We start from the raw sequence: 23,762 nt of genomic DNA on the forward strand, positions 1-23,762 counted from the left end.
CAGGGACTATCAATAGCATATTTAATAAAGGTTAATGAAAACTTGAACTAATGGATACTGCATTGGCAGCATACCTAAGAGTTTTAAATTGATGTATATTTGGCTATTTGTATATCAGATTTTTAATAAAAGCTGATACCAATACTCATCATTTTGACAAATTTCAACGCCCATAAACCACTAGTAAACGTACTACCTCTAAGAAAGGTTACTGTGAGTTATTTGATTTGAGAAAGAAAACGGCAAAACGGAAAGGAAGCTATTTAGCACCAGTTACTCGGGCGCTAATTAGCACATAGTTGACAAATGTAAACCGGCGCGGGCTAAACTGGAGTGGTTGGTCTTACGTGAACAACACGACAAGCAAGCACACAAGGAAGAATGCTTAGAGACACACACGCAGGAGACTCTCCTCTGTCAGTAGAGCAAGATCTGCAGGTTACCATGGCGACCGGGCCCCTCCCTTAGCCTCACGGGGGAGGTGTTTTGAAAGTTCACAGCATGTTTGTGCCTGTGCGTGCCGAGAGAGAGAGGGGGCGGGAGGGAGAAACCGAGCCCGAGCGGGGCGTTGGTGCCGAGCTAAGTCACTGGCAAAGTTTGCTCCTCCTCACACGCGTCGGTCCACTGAGCAATACACCTGCGCAGCCATGGAAGAAGAGCCCCCCCACCCCGAGACCAGCAGCGTGACGGGCAGCACCCACACCGTCCCGGAGCCCGAGCCCGAAGCCGGGCCAGAGAACCCTGAACTCCTCATCCCGAGCTTCAGCCCGTCATCCGCCCCGTCCTCCCCCACCCCGACGGGCACCCTGGCCAAGCTGGGTCTGAAGATTCCGGGCAGCCCCTCGTCCGCCGCCGCCCCGGGGAGCCCAGTGGAGCGCGGGCAGGTGAGCGCCATCACGGTGGTGGCCCTGCTGGACAAGCTGGTCAACATGATAGAGGCGGTGCAGGACAACCAGCAACGCATGGAACAGAAGCAGGCCGACCTGGAGGGCGCCGTGAAGCTGGTGCAGGGCGACGTCAGCCGCCTGGCCAAGACGCACGTGGGCACCTCCAACAGCGTGTGCAAGCTGCTGGAGCGCTCCCGCAAGGTTAGCGGTCACCTAAAGGAGGTGCGCGAGCGCTTGGACAAGCAAGCCGTGCAGGTCAAGAAACTGGAGGCCAACCATAGCCACCTTCTCAAGAGGAACCACTTCAAAGTCCTCATCTTCCAGGTGAGTGACGGCAAGGAGGTGTCCAAACTTTTAATAGAGTGAAAATGTGTCGGGGACCATCATTCGACTTCCATCTGATCTTATCAGACGCCACCTGTATTATCCCACGGGTTTGCCTCTTTGCATCAAGATTTGACTGCAGCGGCAGGTGTTTTTGTATTCCCTTCCAATCTAATTTGGCAGCGATGCGAAAAAAAAATTCATGCGAGCGCCATTTAATGTCCTTCAGAGCTGTTCAAAACTTGTCGAGCAGGAACCTGCCAAGCTGAAATGACTAAAGTGACAATCGTCCCAAACACATTACCAACTAGAACAATATTTACCTTGTTTGCTTGTTGAAAACAGTAAATCTGCGCTATGTGTGGCACTGACACAAGCAGCAAAAAAAAATAAATAATAAAGTAGGTAGTAGATACCGGAAAACAATAAAACTCATTCATTGCCAGTCATTTTGGAGAACTCGGGCATTTTCAAGACCCGCAATTATTGTGTTGAGTGATTATACAATATTTACACCATATCTGATGAATCCAAGAACAGACTCTACTTTTGCAGGGAAATATTTGTTTGATTCTGCCTTTTCCCACTTTTATAATCAGCAGTAGGTTGCACAAATGCAACATTTTCTGAGTGGTCTCACAAAACTCATGCGTACTGTATCTGAGATAAAGCACATATGCCATGTAATTGTAATTGTGCATCAGTTAAGTTCTTTCCAAATTTAAAATTCAAATTGGAGTAACATCAAACGCTTCCCCGCCCAACTGTTGAAAAACGTAAACGAGAATACTCATTAAGGGGTGTGGATGAGTTTGTCTACTAACTGACAGTCACTTTTTGAATTGAAACTATTTTGATCATTGATTGAGTGGGTATCTTATTTAGTTTAGAATGCCGCAAAATGTCAGCCTCTAAGCAGGAAGGTATTAGGAAGGTTAGGGTTAGGATTAGGGTTAAGGGTTGGGGTTAGGTTTAGCGTTAAGGGTTAGGATTAAGGGTTAGGGTTAGTAACCCTAATTTATTTACCTATTTTGAGACGCAATGATTCCCTAACACATGTAATAGATTCCAGTGGATTGATTTTCATATTCAATATGATAAGCAGGAAGGTATTCTCAGATTTCTGTCATCCTATGTGAAAGCAGCATTGATGGTTTAGGGTTAGGATTAGGGTTAGGGTTAGGATTAGAGTTAAGGGTTAGGGTTAGGCTTAGCGTTAAGGGTTAGGGTTAGGGTTAGTAACCCTAACCTATTTTGCCTATTTTCAGACGCAATGATTCCCTAACACATGTGATAGATCCCAGTGGATTGATTTTCATATTCAATATGATAGCAATTCCGTTGCCTCAAGGATTGGCCGATAGTGATCCTATTCCACACTTTTTGTCACTGTAAAAGTTGTTAATACACCGATGCAATTCAGCCTGATTAAGTTGTAAATTGCAAAGCACAGTACACTTGGGCAGGTGAGCATGAATAGAAGGTATCTGAAAAGGTACACAGGTCTCCCGTCTCTTCCCGCCGTCTTCCATGTCAGCGGAGGGTAAGAAAAAGGGTGTGCCTGGGAACGGCGCGACACGGGATAATAGTGGAGGGCCCTTGGGCTCCGACCAGATCTGTTTTCACCCTCGCAGCTATTCAAATGGACAGACAGTTGGCTTTCAGACAGCTCTGCCATTTCGACCGCCTCGCACGGTAACTCGAGACAGGTGCTGAACGAGACACGCTCGCCGTTTTTCCTGTCCCTGAAATCGGCAATGGAAACAAAAAAATATATCCTGACTAAACATATTTCATCAATTCAAGATCTCCATCATGCTTGAGAAAGATGGTGATGATGATTTTGTAGAAGCTTCCTCTGTATACAAACAATCGGATGTCTAGAGTGTGTGGCCATGCATCAAATGAGAAATTTGATCTAGCACTGATCTGAATTTCCCTACCTTTACATAATACCGCCCCTAACTAAGTTTCTCCAATCATGACTTGGCAAGTAGGCCACTGCCAATTTCAAGCTGTTACACTTGTGTTTTTATTATGGTGTTACAAACTGAGCACATAATGAAATGCAGGGCTGTAATATTCAACTCTCAAAGTTTTTTACTCATGAAAATTAATGTCCTCCTTCTAAAGAAAAAAAAAAAAATAAAGTTTTTCAGTCTTATCGAAATCGTCATCTGACCGGGTGACCTGAGCGGGAGCTTCAAAGCACACAGTCTTTGTGAGTCAACAGCAGGGTGATAAAATTTGGTTTCATCAACCATCAACAATGACATTTCTCTAATTTTGTGTCCGTGGAAAGAGTATTTTTCGGTCTTAAAATTTGCTCTTGATTTCATCTGGATTTTGAGTCGGACATTTGACACATTTGCACGTACCATTGTGACTGGAAGGCCAGGCCAGTATTTGTGTTTGTCCATGTGTCAGTCACTATATTAATTTTCCTTGATTTTTTTTTGTTGCATGAGGGGTCAAAATTCCAGAGCTCTGGCTCCACCCCAGATGGTCATGGCGACAAACCCGAAATTGAGATCAAGCGATTCTGGCCACAACATGACAAGTGGATGTTAAGTGTTGTGATTTTTATCCTTTGTGTATTTAATGCGACGAGGGTAGCGAAGCTTTAAGTGCGGACCCCTGGGAACCTTTTTAAACTTGCAAACCAAGCAAATATAATGGGTGCACTTGAAAATACCTGAATGAATTCCTATTTTTTTTTTTTTAAAACCCTTGCATAAACGCATGTGGTTTGAGCAAGCGCACACAAGTGAATGCCCAGGGAAGGGAAGTGGGATGGGCGGGGGGGCGGGTTGATATTGTTGACACAGCCGGAGCCTCTGAGAGCTCTTAACCATCTCGGTTATCTGGTTTCCCAGGTACCAAGGCTCTGTTGTTCAGGTGCAGCAGGTGCAAAGACTGCAAAACTCCAGTGTGTTTTGTTTGCTGATAGCCAAGGATCAATTTTATTGAATTCAGAAAGGGAGCGACTGCTGATTTGGAATGACTCATGTTTGCTAGTTGAATACAACTTGGTTAGCCCTTTTGTGCTCATTTGAGTTTTAAAACGAGCACAAGGGTCAAGGTGTCCATACAGTGGGTAAGGTAAAAGAACGTTGTTCGAGTATGTACTGTATGAAATAAAACAGTTTATATTTAGAGTTCAAATAATAGTTCAGGGCGGCTTGGTGGTTAGCACATCCACCTTGTCAGTTCGGGGAGTGGAGATTGCATCTTCTGCCCGAGTCCGCGTGGGTTCTCTTCGGCTTGCTCCCACATTCCAAAAACATGCATGACAGGTGAATTTGACGCTGTAAACTGTCCTTGGGTGTGATTGGGTATGCGAATGGTTTTTCATCTCTGTGTGCCCTGCAATTGGCTGGCAACCAGTTAAGGGTGTCACCCGCCTACTGCCCATTGACAACAAGGGATAGGCACCAGCAGGCCTGTGGCCCTGGTGAGGATAAGCGGCTACAGAAAATGGATGGATAATAATTCATTCTTATTTATTTTTCTCAGATCGTGGTAAATGAAGACATTTTTGGTGGTATATAACAGTACACTTCAGGAAGGCTAGTTTTATTTTTTCTTTTCAAATTAAGAGCAACTTAGATGGACGATGGAATGGTGTGTAGTGACTAATTTGCAAAAAAAATGGCCATTTATTTTGTTTGCCATTGCCATTAGTGACACATTTGTCTGTTACGCAATCTATCTTCTGGAGTTTCAGAATAAAATGCGGCAAAAGACACCATTGTAAACGTCGTTCCAAGGTTTAATAGATCGACCATGGATGGCACCGCAATCTGTCTGTTTTACTTCTTGTTTGTTGTTGTTGTTTGCTTGATGCTTCATTTAGTTAAAAGTATCTGTTTACAACTTGCTATATCCATATTTCAAAGACATAAGTCAGCTATTTAAATAAAGTAACCCACTATTTTCTAAGTGTTGATAATATAAATATTCAGTGAGCGAAATGAAAGAGCACACAATGCTGCGGAATGTTTGACCTGTCCAAAGTCCCAGTGTGCTGTGTAGCATCGCGTTGCATGAAGAATTATTTGATGCTTTGAAAATCTCGACTTTGTTCTCTCAATTAGCGCCATACTGCTAGTTGCTTTTGCAGAGCATTAATTACAGGGTGTGTCGATGGGCTACACAGGCCAGGTGTGTGTATGTGTGCGTAGGGTTAGTATTAGTGTGTTTGATGGCATGTGCGAGCATGCAAATTGTGTGCGTTACCTAATCGCTTTTCTCCTGATGTTTTGGGTCATGCGTATGCAGTTACAGAGTTGTAAATGAAACTTGGCTAGCCTTGGGGTGAAGATTTAAGTTAAGGTGGGGAGGGTTTTTTGTGTGTGAGTTGCTTGGAGCAGTTGGTTCATCCCAATTTTTTTTTCCTCCTCCAGAATGCTGTTCAGTTTTTATTGCAGCCGTTATTAGTTTGAAAATGGTTTCCTGTTTGGCCCATTTTGTGGAGTCACATGTCCTGAAGGCAGGTCTGACCTTGATCACACCAATTTGCTTAGATGAGGGGTGTCAAATGTCCGGTCCGTGGACCAGAACCGGATGGGTATGTTCCTTTCAAGGATGCGTTGTGGTAATTTATCAAGCTTACCTTGAATTTGTTCGCCAGTGACAGGTAGCACTGTGGTGAATGTGATATATTGTCCCGGGAATTTTGCCTCTCTTGACAGGCAGTTTTGTAATGACATTTTGCATATCCTTCCTTTTTGTGCTCCATATCACGGTGGCCCTGAGACAAAAACATATAACTCAACAACAACAAGAAAAAAGGTCAAACATGGACACTCAATGCAAATGCACTCATCCAATTAAGTTGTCCCTCTTGTCCAGTCAGCTGTGCGATTGATTGTCCCCACCAACCAACGGGCCAGAAAATAGTGCTGTAGTTTGTGTTTCATTTTTGTAATTATTGTAATTTTTTTCGCCACGTTTTGTTTTTTAGTTTGCATTGCAATTTTTGATTTGCTGATGTGGTTCCTCTTCTGTAATGCTTTTTTTTTTGGTGATTAATTTTCTTTTGCTTATTGTTTGTGGATTTTGATTTGCTGTTATTTCAAATTTTGAAATTGTATTTGTTTTTTTGTTTGTGACTACCTTAGTAAACCTTGCTCTTTTAGTTTGTTTTGTTCAGTCCTTCTCAAATAGTGAGGCGTGCCCCCCTGGGGGGCACATTGTGATAGCAGGGGAGGCGTGTAGGGAAACGAGCTATGCTTTTGCGCTGTGCAGTGTAATAACACATCAAAAGCACCAGGTGGTGCAGTGGCGCTCTCCCAGTAAAATTATGTTTGAGAGTTATAAACTTTTTCAATCGGTACCAACATTTAAAAAAATAAATAAATGAATGACCATGGTGAATTCGAAAAAATCAGCACAATATTTTTTACCTTTTTCTTCAGAATAAAATATCTACGATACTAATGTTAATGTTTTATATCAATTTATTTTTTGTTCCAGCATCAAACGGTTCAGTTGATCAAAAATGTTTATAGTTTAATAAGCATTGCCTTCTTCACTTTTAAATTTCAGACACTTTGGTGTGCTTTGAGTTATTTTTTTTCTGATTAAGAATAACCTGTAACCTGTATAAACCCTGTGAGAAGTTGTCATTTGCTTTCAGTTGACTTAAATGTCTGTCATCTTTTTTTAAATGATACACATTTAGATATGCCAATTCAATTTTCATGGATAATCACTTCATTTATTGTCACAGCATGAGAGGGGGAGTAAAATGTTTTCTCTTTCCATATGCAAAAAAAATAAAAAAGTGTTTGTGATTAGCACTTGTGTGGATAAAAACACTATGGAAAATAAACTTACACAGCATTCCATTAATCATTTACCACACAGCAATACCTTAAAAATTCCCTATCGTTGCCTCACCCTAACACCAACCCAACACTAACTTCCAATCTTCACTTTTCTGAGGCATTTTTTTTCCAACCAGTGGTACAGCTGGTACACCAGTGATACACTCCCTGAATGTACGGCATAACAATAGAGGGAGGGGCCTTGTCACTTAACCTGCAACCTGTAACTGCCCAGCGCCCATCTTGCATTTTTTATGACACAAAAACAACCCCGAAAACACGAAGCATTTTCAGCAAGTGTAACAAGTGAATGTAGTGCATTTTGTGCCATTCTGCCGAATTGATGTATCTTGAAGCAACACACAAGCGACCGCTACCGCGGCTTTGAAATCACCAAAGGATGAAATCCCTTCGCAGCATTCATACCCGAGGGGGCCCTCCCTCAGCCGCTCTGCAAAATGAATCGAGAACACTCGTGGGCCTGTACGTGCCCGCTGAGGTGGAAAGACAGAGGGCCCTAGTGTATGTGGAAAAATTGCCACCGGTGCGTTGTTGACTGCAGTCAGTCAAAAAAATGGGACAATACCCTCACTGCTTTATTGCATTCTCTTACATAATGAGAACTAATGAGGGCTTAATTACTGCCTCTCTTCCTTTTATTCTTTTTTCTTACTGGTCCTGGATGCCACACACATGCAGTGGATATAAAAACTCTACACACCCCTGTTCAAATGCAAGAAAGTAAAGTTAATGTTTTTTTAAATGTTAAATATGAGCTAATGTGCACTTGTATGATGTATAGTGTTTTTGAAAAAGAACTCTTTGAATTGTATTTCATTCATCAAGCGTGCACAAGAAACAGGTAACTGCCAAAAGTCATCTACCCAGCGGTGCAGCTTTGCTGACTACTGATTCCAACACTATTGTTGGTACCACACCCATTTTTTAAATGCTTCACTTTGAGCTGCTTTGACAAGATCAGACTGGCAAAATGAATCACTGATGTAAATGTAGTGGAAGGGCTTTCTCATTTTTAAAACTAATTCATTCTTAAAAGGAGATGTTTTATGTATGTTTTGAAATGAATCAGTCTTGATCGCTAGTTCTGGCTCCAACTTAGGTCAATGTGACTTTCTATTGCAATAGTCCGCATATGGAGTATGACTACTTCTTGGGGTCTATGAAGGCACTTCAGTGGGTGCGTAAAATGTTAACAGCAGGTATCAGAAAATCTAATTTAATTCTTTCTAATGCTGTTTTTTTTTATCCAACTTCAAGAATATGAAATGTCCACATCCAACTACATATGTTGGACGCTGCGGTATATGCGGTACAATACCGCAGCCTCAGGGGATAGTCGAGCTTTTTGTCACTCTAAAACTTGTTAATATTATGCATGCAACAGTGTTCTACTGGGGCCAATGGACTTTCATGATCATGATGACAAGGGCTAGAGAATCACTGAAAAGTCTGGATGAAAAGAAGATAAAGACAGACTTAATGCTTCAAAGCCAAGCCATTGAATTTCACTTTGCCATTTAGTAACTTAACAGAACTTAACTCCGATAACAGTGTGAGCTAATGCTAATATGTGCTAAGGCTGCAGATTTACTTACCGCTGGGCTTTGATAACATGATCACGCCTGAAAATAAGAGATATTCAACACCCTAGCTGTCAGAGAAAATTGGCACGGGGGCGGTTATTGTGTAATTTTGCCGAATTACCATGTCTCAGTCCAGCTAAATTCAGCAGAGGCTTGCTCATAGAGCCATTTGTGGAGATAAGCAGCGCACACTAAATTGACTTGGCTGTTTGACAGTTTTTGGGGGATAAGATTCACCAAAGGCACAACTATTTATACTGAAGCAATTTTAAAAAGTCTTTTTTCATAATGTGCCTTTTTAAAATGATAAACTTCTTGTTAGAGTTAGATTCACATTTGTGTTCTGGAATAAAAAGCAATAATTAACTTACTATATGTTTACATCCATCCATTTTCTAGAGATGCTTATCCTCACTAGGGTCGCAGGCTTGCTGGTGCCTATCCCAGTCGTTTTTGGAACTCTGATATATGTTCATGTGATGACAAGTGGAATAAAGAACTCATTCCCTGCAAGCCCACTGAAAATGGATCTTTGACATCTTAATCTGTCTTTGGCAGAGAATGAGAGACAGGGAAGCAGTCTGATGTGCCTTAACAAGTGATCATACCATTATTAGAGGAAACTCATGGGAACATCCTAAAACAGGACTTGCACTACAACTAATAAGCCTCCTCTCCCAATACACACACACACACCAAATTCCATAATTTCATTCTGTAATGAGATGGAAGCTATGTAGAAAATTCTGAGAAGAAAGGGACGAAAGGGTTTCAAATCTTAATTGCAACGTGACTTGAAGGTGTAAGAATTTGTAGCTTTCTCACACACCCACACAGACTTTTTTTTTTTTAATTCGAGTTAGAATATGACAACATTGAAAGCAAAGTTGCAATTGTATGTTTACCTTTCCATCAGTCATTGACACTTGACCAAACAGGTGTGTTGACCAGCCTCACCCTAGAGCTCTTTAGCCGTTTGATGACTCAAAGCTTAGACCTGACGTGCAGTCATAAAGCCCAACATGCATGCAAAGTCTCTCCAATGTACCACAACCAAAATCTTTATGACAGTCAACAATTATCCAAGGCATATAGTGAGTCTGGGATCTCTGATGACCCTTTGGTGACATCTAAAGGACCCTGAGGAGATCCAAAAAAGACGTTACCTTCGTTATAGGGGCTTAACCCTTTCCCGGAATTATTGCAGAATTAATATTATGCAAGACTTAGAAGCAATAATATAGAAAAAAACACACACACAACAAAATACAGGAAAAATTGAAAATATAGCATTCTAAAAACGTCCCATAATCAGAAGGACATATAAACAAAGTCGCCTGTATAAAGATAAGGGGGTAAGCTCTTAAAAGAAGCCGCCAAGTATTCATCCTCCATTCTCTGGAACTGCCAAGGCAACATACTGTGCATATTTTGCACGTTAAGCCACAAAACACGATAATGACACAAGGCTTGAATGTGCCAATTACACGGTTGACCTTTATGGAATTTGGTATATTCATCAACTCTAGTGATGTCACCAGCACAACCACCAGATCCCTAAGTTACAGTTATATGATAATATTAAACCGGGCTGTCAAAGTTAAAACATTAACTTTAATTTCAATTTCATGACGTGTTTAAAACAATAGAGTAAAACGTACTTGCTGCAGCAGCTGAACTCTGCTAACTTCCCAACCAAACTAAGAGGAGGCATCTCAGACAGGACTGAGGCATTTAAGTTCACATTTCCGCTCGGACAAAATAAATAAATAAATGCCCACCCAAATAAAGCATTTCAGATAACTTGATGACTTATCTGTGAACGTTCTTACGCAACATCTACTTTACGAGGTAAACATGCTGACAATATGTGGCCGTTTTATCAAAAAATGCGTTCCCTACAAACAATGGTCCCGATTACATTTGGTGATTCCGAGGGCGCTGAATGACGCTATCTTTTCAGACGGTTGGAAAGAAAATAGCTACAAGAGATTGACGCACACAATAACAGGAAATGACAAGCAATGGCTATATTGTTAAATTCTTTTTATTCCATAGTGCAGAATATTTGCATTGCATGAGCCGTTGACTTTATGAACATTTTACAGGATATACAGTATCAGATTATTCCATTTCCTTTTCCTCTCTTCCCCTTTCTTTCAAACTGATATGCAGCAAACATGTTGGGATGACCTTGTTGAGGTCGTCCTGCACTGTGAACAGGATGCACGTACATGACATAGACTGTTATGCTGACATGACTGTTTTTTTTTTTTCAATCGCGTATGGCCACAGAACATTGATATTGCACATCTTAGCATGTTTTTCATTCAAAGTCATAATATACAAGGTCTCTAACAATAACCGGCCACAATACACTAAGGATAAAGAATCCATATGCTGAGTTACCACCACTCTTAATTAAGAGAACAATATCCGGTTATGAAATTCATGCGATAATCAACTAGCGGTGAATTTGTTGATTAATTGTAGGACCTTCACAAATTAAACAAGACAAAATATGCCAAAAATCCATAGACTGTTGATAAGGTCCCTACACTGGGTAAAATAAAACGATGATCAGCGAACTGATAATTACGATTTGGTTTGTCTTTAAAAAAAAATACTGACGAGTGAGCCAATGAATGCATAATGGCTAACCAGCAAAAAATTGTACAAATTGGGAAACATTTTCTGATGGTGATGGAGTGATAATGGGAGCATGAGTAAAATAAATCCATGGCGTGACAACCGCAGTTTAGTTTGTGGCTTACAAATAAAATGACGATGAAAATGCCCCCCGCTGGCATTTGAGACACTATTTATAAAACAGACAAATCAAATTTAAAAGGCCGCTTTCCTGCCATGGTCAACCATGGTTACCTCTGTCAGACAACCACACCCACCAATTTAAAACTTTATTGATTAAGGCACTCCATAAATCCTTTCTGCCTTCCGCCTCTGACCATGAGTTGTTTGTTTACCTGCATTTCCACTGTATCTCAACTGTGACGTTAACTGATCCGAGTCTGAGCTTTGAAGGAAACTAAAAGCTGATTTTAAAGTTTGCCTTAACTTCATTTTTCAAATATTTTGGTGGTTTGACGTGCTGCACTTGGGTCCTTGACCGCCTCATGTCATTTCCATTTATGTGATTTAAAGTATGAACTATACGGGAGTGTCTTTCACTTTTATTTGTTCTATTTTAAAACATGAGTTGGTTCTTAACCTGTAAATCTTGCTTGCTGTTGCATGTTTCTTTTTTTGTTTTTTCGCTAGTGTAAACTGTGACATCAACAGGTGTGCCCAACTGTTTTCTTTCGTTGTTAGATTGTGTGATATTCTGCTGTTTCCTTGTGCCCAAATTCCCATTTGACAATGTTTATAGGTTTTACGTTAGGCATTTCATGTAAAAAATCCCAATAATCCCCTAATCCATACAAAAAACTGTTAAGTTAAATCCTTACACGTTATCTACAGAATACAAAGAGCGATTTAATGCCAGTTTATTACAGATAACGCCAATTGGATTAGGGTTAGGTTTCAATCAAATTCAGCCCTGCCCCAATCTCTTCGGTTTGAATGGTACTAGAAACGTTTTAACACTCTTACATAAGCGCTTGCTCATTTGGCTTAACGGCAACTTTGCATCACAAATCTTGATCAAAAATCTTGCATGTCGTTACATAACAAGCGCGCTTGCGAAACGACAAACTTGCCGCCACTTGAAACGATCAATGTTTGGATTCATTCCAAATGGACGAACATTTGTCTTTGATTTCATGGTTCTAAAAGTGGCCGATGTTTCAACGTGTCTGGTCATTAATACAAAGAGACAAAAGAGGCAGCCATTGCCATGTCACATCGCATTTTATTCAGAGTGGCTGATGAGAATTTGTTTGGAGGCTCAATTAAAATGCTGGCCTGTCTTCCCGTGCCAGGCTACCATGGTAACTGCAAATGACCAACCTGTGCAAAACTATACAGCACAGGCAATAGCAATGTAAAGCTACTACATGTTAAAAAAAAATAACTTGACTAAAGCTATGTATAGGTTTTTAATCTGCTGATGATTTTGTTTATTAATCAATTAAACCAGTTTTTATTTCCACTCCTTTACTGTAAAACAGGACATTATTTCAAATTGACATTTCAATAATATAAGTGAGCAAAGATTCAGTCACTGGTTTGGTTCGTGACATGGCAGAAAAAAAAGCTAAAGCTAGTTGATACATTTGTTCTTTCCCAAAGTCAAAGCAAATGTTTGCATATGGATTATTTTTATTCAACGAAAGATAATGGAAATAAAAAAAAGTTAGACCTCAAGAACTCCAAAGATTTGGGCAGATTTAAATCAAACTAAGTCTCAAAACAATCGATTGTCAACAATCGATGTTGCAGTTTCGAAAGCAAATATCGATGCTATGAGTAATGGATATATAATTAAGTGATTTCAGTTCATACCCAGCAATTGGATGGCAACCACTTCAGGGTGTCCCCCGCTTACTGCCCGAAGCCAGCTGGGATAGGCACCAGCAAGCCTGCGACCCATGTCAGCATAAGCGGCTCTAGAAATGGATGATCTCAGTTCAAAACAGCTATTGCAAAAAGCCGAAGTACAAACCTTTAAAAACCGCTATATAATATTCATCAACCTCGATAAACTGTAAAACATTCAAGACACACTTATCGCGTACTGTAATAAATGGAAAGTTAAGCAAACAATCGCTCACACGTGACTCAAGTCATTTTTTTCTATTTCTTAAGTCTATAAGAAGATACTTACAGTATTTTTCCTTCTGTAGAAACACATGGCGGTGGAAAAATTGGACAAAACTTGGTTCAGGCAGTAAGAAAAATTGTTTTTTTTTTTTTTCATTTAGTTTAGTGCATGGGCTGATAGCCGTCATGATGCGGTTGTCTTGATTATATCTAAGTTTGTTGCTTGTCATGGCTTGTTTTCCTGCGTTCTTCTTGTTTGCGTGGTTGAGTCGGGAGGACCCAAATGCAGTGAAGCAGTGTGTACTGAACAACAGTGTGTACTAAACAACAAAGTATGAACAAAAACCACGAGCAAAGTTGCTCAGCAAAACCAAAAAAAAATCAGCAAAATTGAAAAAAAAAAAAAAAGAAAAGAAACAATGGAAAACCGGGAGACAAAACACACACCACAGCAAGCAACAAGACCACAAGATGACAACGATATTACAGAAAAAAACAGGAAACTGAATACACCAACTGACGAGTTAATGAGGAACACCTGAACAAGAGATAGTTGATTGAAAGACAAAAGAAAGAAAAACACAAAACAAGCAAGAGAGGACACAACAACAAAAAATATATACTCAAGATTAACACAAATCACTTCTTGAAGGATGCTTTTGAATGATTGTTCATTTTGTGAACATTATATGTCTCCTAACTTATATTTAAATTTTGAAGAAAATATTGATTTTACTTTAATTATTTGCCCAATTTGGTCTACATATAGTTTGGCGGTTATTGTTATGTTCTGTCCATCCTTTCATTTTGTATTTATGTGCAGTATTTACGATTTGATCATTTAATTATTGATAAAATAATTAATAACAATAATAATATTCAAATTGAAAGACATGATCATTTCCAGGGAATTTGCGGTTGTCTTTTACCATGACTGAGTTTTGTTTTGCCATTTGCAGTAGCTGCAGAATATAGATTATGTATGAACCATGAGACTTGCGGCTCATCTGGTCCACCCGGTCTTTTGAGAATGGATAATAACACCCCGTGAAAGGCACATTAAACAATTCTTGAAGAATCCTTGACATCCTACCACTTTAAGCACTCTGAGAATGTCTCGCGAGCTACTCTGCATTCTTGGAAAGGCGCTAATTCTTACTTACAACAACAATTTTTCCTTTATGTTTGATGACCGTCGTGAGGCTACGTGACTCACCTTGGCATTTGTGAGTTTTTTTCGTGTTGAATAGTTAACATTCTTCAATTGACACTCAGTAGATTTCAAATTCTCTGTTCTCTTAATGTACCTATTTTGATCATCCAACCTTACGTTGAGCTCTGTACACCTACTTACCTACCTAGCTAGCTAGCTAGCTACCTAGGTAAGTAGTTCGCTAAGTATCATGTTAACTAGCTATTTCTTCCACAGCAGGGGTGTCTAAATGCCATACTTGAGGGGTTCTATCTTGCACGTTTTTGATATTTCCGTCCTCCAAAACACCTGATTCAGATAATCAGGATAATTGTCACGCTTCTGTTGAGTTTGCTAATGAGCTATCTCTCAGGTGTGTTGGGAGGACGGACCGTAATAAACATGCAAGGTTGTGGCCTTCATGGACCAAGTTTGGAGAGCCCAGCTCGACAGTATCGTTTGAGATACAGTAGCTAGCCAGTTGGGTAACCGTCTTTCGGTCAAGATTTATTTTAAACCAACTTTGCCAGTTAAAAATGTTAACCACATAACCAACTCCACACTTCAGGATTATATTCACTCCGTCATTTGATCTTTTACAAAAGTTTGAACATTTTGTAATTATCTTTGTTTTTTATTTTTGTTTTAACAGGAAGACAATGAGATACCTGCCAGTGTGTTGGTCAAAGATTCACTCAAGACTCCACAACCAAGCCAGTATGACGCAGAGTCCACGCAGCCCAACATGTCCATTGCCAGCTCCGTTGACGGTCTCCAGACTATCAGCCTTTCCTCGGAAGAGGATCTCTCCGTGGACAGAGCGGAGGCTGAAGCACTGGAATGCGGAGCTGCGGGTGGAAGTTCCCATATGTTTGAGCGAAGGTCTGATAAGTTCAAGCGCTCCAGTCTGAAGAAGGTCGACAGCATCAAGAAGGCCTTCTCGCGCCAGAGCATCGAGAAGAAGGTGGCACAGATCACTACCAAGATCGTGCCACCGGAAAAGCGCGAAAAGATCATAAAGACCCTCAGTCCGACCCACCCCAAGAGCCCTTCCTCTAAAAGCTCCACGTTCAAGGTCTCTCCCATGACCTTCAATGTCAAGAAAGTCCGAGATGGCGAGGTTCCTTCGCAAGACCTGGCCTCGGGGCAAGAGGCCCACGTGGAGATCGCGCCGCTGGAATGCTTGGCCGGAGATAGCGCATCAGACGAGGCGGCTGCGCAGAAGAGTCAGCAAATGCTAAGTCATTCCACCGTGGACGGCGTAAAGGCAGAGCTGGCGATCAACGGAGAGCCACTGAGCATCCAGTGCGAAATAAACGGCAATCGTTCAGCTGGTCTGGCCGTCCCCGAGCGTGACGACGACGTTGATGAGGATAAAGATGAGGAGGAAGATGAAGAACCAGAGGAGGCCCTTAAAATTGAAGAGAAGCAGTCTCTGACAGCAGCCGCAGAAACAGTTGCTGTCCAGCAAACGTCTTAATCGCTGATCTTTGTTTTCATACGTTCAGCCAGTAGGGGTAAAATGTTTCTCCGTAGTAAACGATAGGACACCTGGTCCAAAAATAATTCTTTGAAACTGTACTACTTTCCTTTTTAGACAGGGTTTGGTTGCCGTTTTTGGCCTCTTGGAAAGTCTCAGAAAAAGCGAAACAAAATGAGGTTATGTTAAAAGGAAGCGGTGAATTTGTAAATAGTGAACTGAAAACGTTAACATAGTACAAGGAGAAATGTAAAAAAAAAATAGAAAATCGGAAATATTTGCAGAATCTTTGGGTCATTTCTATTGCGGGGACTCCAGTTCTTTAGTCTTGGTCCACCAGATTTACTCAACATGTTTACCATTTATGATAATTGGACCCGACTACAAAATATTCTTTAGGGATTTTACCTGTGCTGACTTTGATCAGAACTCAGTTGGAAATCTGCCCAGTTTATTGCTATGGCAATGGGAAAAGTCAGGGGGCGAAGATTGAAACGTTTTCTTAAGATCTCGAGAATCCCTTTACAAAGCGTAACCGTCAATAAAAAGTGATTAGATAATAGGAATACAGACATATAATCACCAAATTCAATTTTGAATGTCCTCTGAGTTTCGAATCACTCTGTTCAAGTCTTCAGATATTTCCGTAGCTGTGACATTACAAAAGCCATGTGAAATTCCTTTCGCAGCTGTTTCCTAGTTTGTTATCCTCATATGTTGGTAAACCTTTGGGGCTCCTGTCAAAGCCACAGTCAAAATATCCTCCTCAAATTCAAAAACTTGCCTTTGAGTATTCTGCATAGCACATGAAAAATGCATATCTACGGCGTAGTCGGCTTTTTTAACAAGTAACTATATTAACACTGTTTCCTATTGTTAATATACTCACTGTATGAATAGATTTAATAAAATGAGCTCTATGAATTTGAAAGCTTGTGGAATCTTTGCTCCCTGACCTTTAAAATGTAGTCATTAATGCGGCTTCTTGAAAACAGTGCCATCAACCGGTGCTCACAACTTGGACAGGGGCACATCTCCTAGGCACTGGTCCAGGTATCTCCCTCTTGCTGGACTCATCTGTCACTCCAGTGAAAAACAGCCTTTGTTCTGGCCACTTTTTTTTTTCTTCCAATCTGAAAACAAGTAAATCTTTGGCAATAAAACTATTGAGCTTGCATGTTGCCAGGTTATGCAAGAGCAGGAATGGGGATGTAGGGGTTGCTTTTTAAGGTTGTTTATGCTGTTTTCAAGGAAAAATATAGGCACGATTATACTAAACTGGTCTCAAGACCCAACTATCAACATGTCTATGCAGTACCGTTTCATAGTATAACAGGGGGACTTAACCTTGGTTGTCAATTTGCAAACCTTGTAAATGTTGCAATCACACAATGAAACATCGTGACCATGTAAAATAAAATATTGAAAAACAAAACAATGTGTGTAATATATACATGTTGTATATACTCAATACTGAATGGTATTTGCTTCTGGGTAGAATCAAAAATGGAGTCACTCCTTTTTACCTTATCTATTTTTTTGCTTCACTGTCCCTCCTCTGCTGACATCCATCAGCATACTCCCGCAGCGCAGGCAACATGCACAAGCTGGTAGGAGTAATTGCACTCCAGAAGGAATGGATTCCTGTGATTTTTGAGATAAGACCACTTGGTAAAACGAGTATCTCCCACCCACCCCCAGCGCCTTTTTTTCTGCGGCATTCTTTAAAAATGAACATTTTGCAACATCTTGTATTACCTTGTAGAAATAATCCAGAAAGAGACACTATTATTTTGGTTTTTCTCGAGAAGGTTTTTAAAGGGGGCATCTTATGGAAATTCTTCTTGGTTTACAAGTAGTTAAAAAATTACACGAGATATTTTGTTTAAGACCTACTGTATTTCGGAAAATCTCTGTGGTTTGTAAAGTGTGAAGTATAAATTGTCTGCTCCTTGACAAATGCATTTTGGGTTCATGGGTTGTTTCAATTAACCAGCGGTGGCTTCAAACAGGGAGTTGAGCATGCTTCTTAGCAGCGAGTCTGAGTCTCTTCATAAATCTTCATAATACATGCAAATGTTGCTAAATTTGTTCTCACTCACTTGCTCTTTTTTTTTTTTTTTTAATAGGCTCACTTGGTTTGACAAGTGGCCTGTTGGCAACAATGAGCGGCTCTCCTTTGCTTCAGTGCCTTAGCCCATCCTCCAGTTGTCATGATAATGAAAGCAAAGCAAAGCAATTCCACCAGTGTGAGAAGGCGATGTTAAACGTTCTGTAAATTGTTATCCTTTACATGTTTTGACCGAAAATTATTCCAACTTTTAATAACTTACAACTTTTTTAAGACATCAGGGGAAAAAATGCACAATGTGTCTTCATAAACCTGTATTTCTGTTTGTTAACCTGATATTCTATGGGATAAAATAAAAGTTAGACATGCAGCAAAAACAGTTTTGTCCTTTTTTCCAATGAATGTGATCACAGCCGTGCAAGTTTTCTTTTTTTCCTCAGAATAATGATTCCAATAAGATGCAGTTGCTCTGTGCATTTGGTGCAGTCCGGTGGTTTAAAATAAGATATTCTCTGCTTTGCATTTTTTTTGACTTTGCTGTCATTGCTTTTCTTTAAAAGAAAAAAACGTATTAGATTTTGTATGTGTGTTTCTCTTACTGCTCCGGAAACAAAACTTTCTAATCTTTGTTCTTGATATATTTAGCTGTAATTGATAAAAAATAATAACAACAACAACCTAGTCATGGACCAAATTACAGAGGAAGTCGGCCATTTTGTTGTGAAGCAGTGCATTGTATTTCTCTCAACTCCACCTCAAGAAATTCGTCCAAAATCTGAAGCACTCGACATTTGGGTGAGGCAATTTTTTTCAACCTAGAGCAAAAAACATAAGTCGCTTGTGACCTGCTTTAACCATCAATATGAAACTTAGATGACTTGTTCAATCATCATTCGAGGACGTAGGGAACATTATCTAGGGAATTACTTTTATATAGCCCACTCCAGCAAGGGAATTTGCAAGGAATCCTCTTCAGTCCATGATGAATGGACTTTTATCTGCATGTATTTTTGAATCCATGTTAACATGCGGTGGCGACGTTGAATCGACGTTCAAAGTGATTTAGTGACGCGAACCTTGTAGAAAAGACAATTAGAACAGTTAGCGCAATGTTTAATGAACGTTATACCCACAGTGGATTTGTTCGGCGGTGTTTGTCTCCCTCTCGCGTCCGAATGGGGATAGCGCCCGCCTTACATTCTTTTTAAAAAATTAACGCGAACGTCACGTTTCGCCACGGCATTGTAAAATATATTTTAAGAAAGCATATTGCACCAGGTGGGCAGGACTGTCACGGTGGCCGAGAGGTTAAGGCGTTGGACTCGAAATCCAATGGGGTTTCCCCGCACAGGTTCGAATCCTGTTCGTGACGTTAACTACTTTTATTTTACGTTCTGTTTTGGGTATTCCAATTTGAACGCACGTTGCTTATTTACGATATTAAATTCTCGGCTTCTCCTTTAATACAAACAAAGGGCGAATTAAACACGTTTAACTTGTGCCGCCGACACCCTGATCTGTGTGTGGTCGTTGGTTGAAACTTGAGGCAGTCTGAGTTCACGGGGTAAGAACCAACGGAATTAGGTATCTTATATCAACTCAGACTTGAGCTATCAATACAATTTTCAAATATCAAATATGTAATCATTGTAACCGAAGTAATGTGTGGCCTGTTAACTGAACACGAAGAGGGGAATAAATGCGGATTTCGAAACTCACACCCCTTTGTGAACGAGGAAAATGGAACTGGCCAAACTATATAAATATCCGGCACCACTGTCTGGCGTACGACATTCTGAGGCAGAGTGAAGCGTTTCTGCTCACTGTGGCTACCAAAACTTGCTTAGCTGTACAGCTGCGTATTTTGTAAACATTTATATAGAAAGGAAAAATTAGCTCTGGTATTTATTCGAACTACTGTCAACTTTACCCGGCTATTCATTTATAGTGAGACACACCGGTTTGACACACGATTTTGACACAAGGCGCGGTTAACTAGACCGAAAAACAAAGGAAACGCGTTGTGTAAAATATGAATTCTATTGTTTCAAAAAAGCGAGGCTTCAGAATTCATTTCAACCCAACAACGAGTCAAAACGGCAGCGATTTTTAACTCCGAATTCAGATTTTTCCACCCCGGTAGTGACATTTTTATCTGTAATGTACTTCGGTTTCCTTGTTGAAAAATAACAACTAACTCTTCCCGTTGCTTAAACCATCAACTAGTATAAGCTGAAAGCAGCTATGTTTGAGTCGAGCCTTTGAAAGCAACTCCTCGAAAAATGAAAGAAAGTAGCTAACAACGAGCGTACTGTCGTCGTAGCAAAGCCAAATAGCGGCTAGGTGGCTTTAGCTCCAGCGCTATTGCTGTTATTGTCGAAAGTAGTTTTCTTGCCATTTAGCTCTTGTAACCAACGTGGACGATTTAACTCAAAAGGTAACGGTATCCATAAACGAGCGCCGTGGGTGTTAGGCGTTAGCTAAGCTAATATGCTAGCTGGGCTATTGCTAACGTAGCCGGGGCAAGTCTTCTGTGGTGGTTTGTTGCTTGGTTGGGTGGCATCGACACGGACAATGGCAGCACCTTCGACCGAGGCGGTGTTCTTGATTAAAGACGTCAAGCCCGGTTCGAAAAACCTCAATATTGTTTTCATCGTTTTGGAAATAGGTAAGTGTTAGCCCGCACGGTGGCTCGCTAATGTCCTTTGCCCGGACTGTGGGTGCTCTTAAAGGGACAGGCGTACTATAAAATGTCCGATTCTAATTGTACGACATGTAGTTCCCACGGCGATGACGTTGTTCGAACGTGAACCCAGATAGAACGGTAAACATTCGAGTCATTCATACAGCAAATATTTGGATATAAAACACTTTGCCTGTTGTGAATGTGAAACTGCAATTACGGCTAACGGAAAGGACCTTTTCTTACGCCGCGTCTTCCATTTCGAACTCCGGTGAATGCAGTAGTGAAATCATACTGTAAAAGATAATTGTATTAAAATGACTCGACTGTTAACTAACCTACATGATTACAGTAATGAATCTGTAATAACAGATGGATGAAAACAGTTGAGACAATAGCAGCTGCCTTGTGCCTCATAAGCAAAATATCAACTTGTGCAACTAAATGTGCATTTGTGTGATTATTGCAATGAGAGTTGTATAAAAAGCACTTCTTGGTCAAAATTGAACACGTCAAGTTTGATGCTATGTGATGTGTTATTCCACTGTTGTTCATAACCTTGGAACATTGTAAGTTCAACCTCCTTAACAGCTCTTGAATTTCACCCAACTAGGACGAGTGACCAAGACCAAAGACGGTCATGAAGTGCGGTCGTGCAAGGTGGCCGACAAGAGTGGCAGCATCGCCATATCCGTTTGGGATGAGCTGGGTAGTCTCATTCAGCCTGGTGACATTATCAAACTCACCAGAGGGTAAGTAGCACAAAATATCTCAAATTGATATATGTGGAATTGAAACTCAAGGCTTTTGTGTTTAGATATGCTTCCATATGGAAAGGCTGCCTGACACTCTACACTGGAAGAGGTGGTGATCTGCAGAAGATTGGAGAGTGAGTAGCTGCTGTCATCCACAAGGGGATGTCTGGGGTGGCCACAAAAGAAAAGCACACTGTGTGTGTTTAGTTGTTTTCATACTTTTAACGTCCGAGGGGGAGGTATCAATATAGGTGCTTAATTTATATTCCACAATCGTAACATGCCTTGAGTAGTTAGAGAACTTTTGGGTTGACTATCTACTAAACAGCTTGGTTTAACGTCACACACCTCTAAGAGGTTATTGACATTAGATTGCAAAATAACCATTTTATCAGCCATCTACACTTCATCCATAAGCCACAGAAAACAACAAATGCTTTGCACTCTGGCAGACTAGATGTGCTCTCAGGCAGCGTAGGGACTGTAAACAAAGGTGCGGTAACACGTAGGGCTGAGTTAGGCAAAAGCTAACACTGCACCGATTAGTGCTACCCAGTATTTTCCCCTCTAATGTGCGGCCTAAGGTGTCAAGCAAGATTGATGAGTTGGCGCTTCCAACTACACAAAAAAACTCAAGAATGCAATGCCATGTTAGTCACAGAAACAGTGCAATATCGGTCAATGCTATCAACTACCGGGACGCTACTAAATGGCTCTTCAAACAAAGGGTGGCGGGCCGTGTATTGTACCTAAGCTTGATTGTACTACTGGACTGAGTTTTACTTAAGTTGTTAGTACTATGTAGTCTTTAAAGATTGCACTTTTATAAGACATTTTAATTTATGTAAATTTTTTTGTGTATCGAATAAAGATACACAGATTTTTAAATGACGGTGTGTAAACATACTATATTGTCTCTGAAGTATTTCGAATCTGTATCATAGCTTTAGCGAATTTCAATTTAAAAAAAAAAAAAAACGGATTAATCAAATAGTCGAGAGATTTAATCACCATTTAATCTACTATAGTACCAATTGTTAGTGACATTCCTATTTTAAAGTCTTTCTTTGAAGTCAGTTTTAGGCAGGTTATGCTTTTGAGTAAGATGTTAAAATGCTTTATCTGGTCCCTTTCAGATTTTGCATGGTCTATTCGGAAGTGCCCAATTTCAGTGAGGCGAATCCGGAGCTGCTCGCCCAAACAAACCAGCAAAACAAGTCGGTGAGTGGTGGCGAGCGCAGCCTCCATCTTGACACAAAGCGAGTTGAAATTTCAAATTTGCTTTGGGGATTTCCAAAAACTCGCTTGTACCTATGCTTGGGAGTATTTGATGGGTACTTTATTGCCTTTTTGCCAATAGGGGAAACCTGACCAGAATCAGAGGGGAAACTCTCCTCCCACTCAAAATTCAGGTACACCAGCTCCACCAGGTAAGTACCAGTTATAGAGCATTTCCCTTCTTGATTTTCCACAGCATCTTAGTCTTCATATTGTTTTTCAAAATATAACAAAAACCTAATGGTTCATTAGCAGAAATTTAAGCGCTAAACAAAAAAACAAATCTAATGATCCCTCGCTTGCCACACAGGTAATGGTTCCATGCCGCTGTTTTCCAACAACAGCAGCAGCAACAACGGCAGCGGACCCGCACCGGGCGGCGCCCGTGACTCCGCCTTCGGGCGGCCAAATGGCCGCTCGCCCGGGAACGGGGCTGCTCCGTCTTCTGCAGCTGGAACCCAGTCTGCTGCGGCCAAGTCGTCAGTTAGCATTAGCAACGGCAGGGACCCGCGACGTGCCAAAAGATGAAATGAAGGGGGACTCTCGACGTTATCCCCCTTTTATCCTCACATCAACTCAGTCCTGACCGCTGTCAGTCACATGTAGAGTAGCTGCATCCTTCTTGAATACAGATGACATTGTGTTCTTAATGGGAGTCTGTATTTGCACTCGCAACTCCTCTGATCTACTCCAGCTCCCTATAGGAACCCACTAATTGTTAGCCTAAGTCCCCTGACCCTGCAGAATTCCGACATACGCTTGCCAAGTGAAGAGGTAGGCGGCCAATGTAAATTGTGGAGCTTAGAGAAAATACCCCCCTCCCTCCCAGAACACATTTTCTCACTTACCAAGATTGTACTATCTTTATAAAGTGGGACCACTTCAAGCTTGGCAAAGACCTCCAAATAAATTTTACAACAGTGGTGAAAGTTTTG

General features: G+C 40.8%; 2 protein-coding genes and 1 non-coding gene across 3 annotated transcripts; all 3 read left to right on the plus strand.

The window, feature by feature from the left end:
- The first annotated feature begins 550 nt into the window (after nt 1-550).
- cavin2a (caveolae associated protein 2a) lies at nt 551-18,488 on the plus strand. The gene is made up of 2 exons (XM_088415934.1): nt 551-1,211; nt 15,213-18,488. Exons 1-2 carry the CDS (start codon nt 648-650, stop codon nt 16,038-16,040), a joined length of 1,392 nt encoding a protein of 463 aa, XP_088272060.1. The 5' UTR covers nt 551-647; the 3' UTR covers nt 16,041-18,488.
- Nucleotides 18,489-19,401: 913 nt separating this feature from the next.
- Nucleotides 19,402-19,483, plus strand: trnas-cga (transfer RNA serine (anticodon CGA)). Its single transcript has one exon. It is a non-coding gene; the product is annotated as a tRNA-Ser (tRNA).
- A 174-nt stretch (nt 19,484-19,657) lies between these two features.
- nabp1a (nucleic acid binding protein 1a) lies at nt 19,658-23,750 on the plus strand. The gene is made up of 6 exons (XM_088415759.1): nt 19,658-20,779; nt 21,408-21,546; nt 21,612-21,683; nt 22,686-22,770; nt 22,910-22,979; nt 23,138-23,750. Exons 1-6 carry the CDS (start codon nt 20,686-20,688, stop codon nt 23,353-23,355), a joined length of 678 nt encoding a protein of 225 aa, XP_088271885.1. The 5' UTR covers nt 19,658-20,685; the 3' UTR covers nt 23,356-23,750.
- Nucleotides 23,751-23,762: the final 12 nt, after the last annotated feature.

The sequence above is a fragment of the Hippichthys cyanospilos genome, chromosome 5 (genome assembly GCF_059441005.1).
Source record: "Hippichthys cyanospilos isolate Australia breed blue-spotted pipefish chromosome 5, RoL_Hcya_1.0, whole genome shotgun sequence".
In the NCBI taxonomy this organism is placed as follows: domain Eukaryota; kingdom Metazoa; phylum Chordata; class Actinopteri; order Syngnathiformes; family Syngnathidae; genus Hippichthys; species Hippichthys cyanospilos.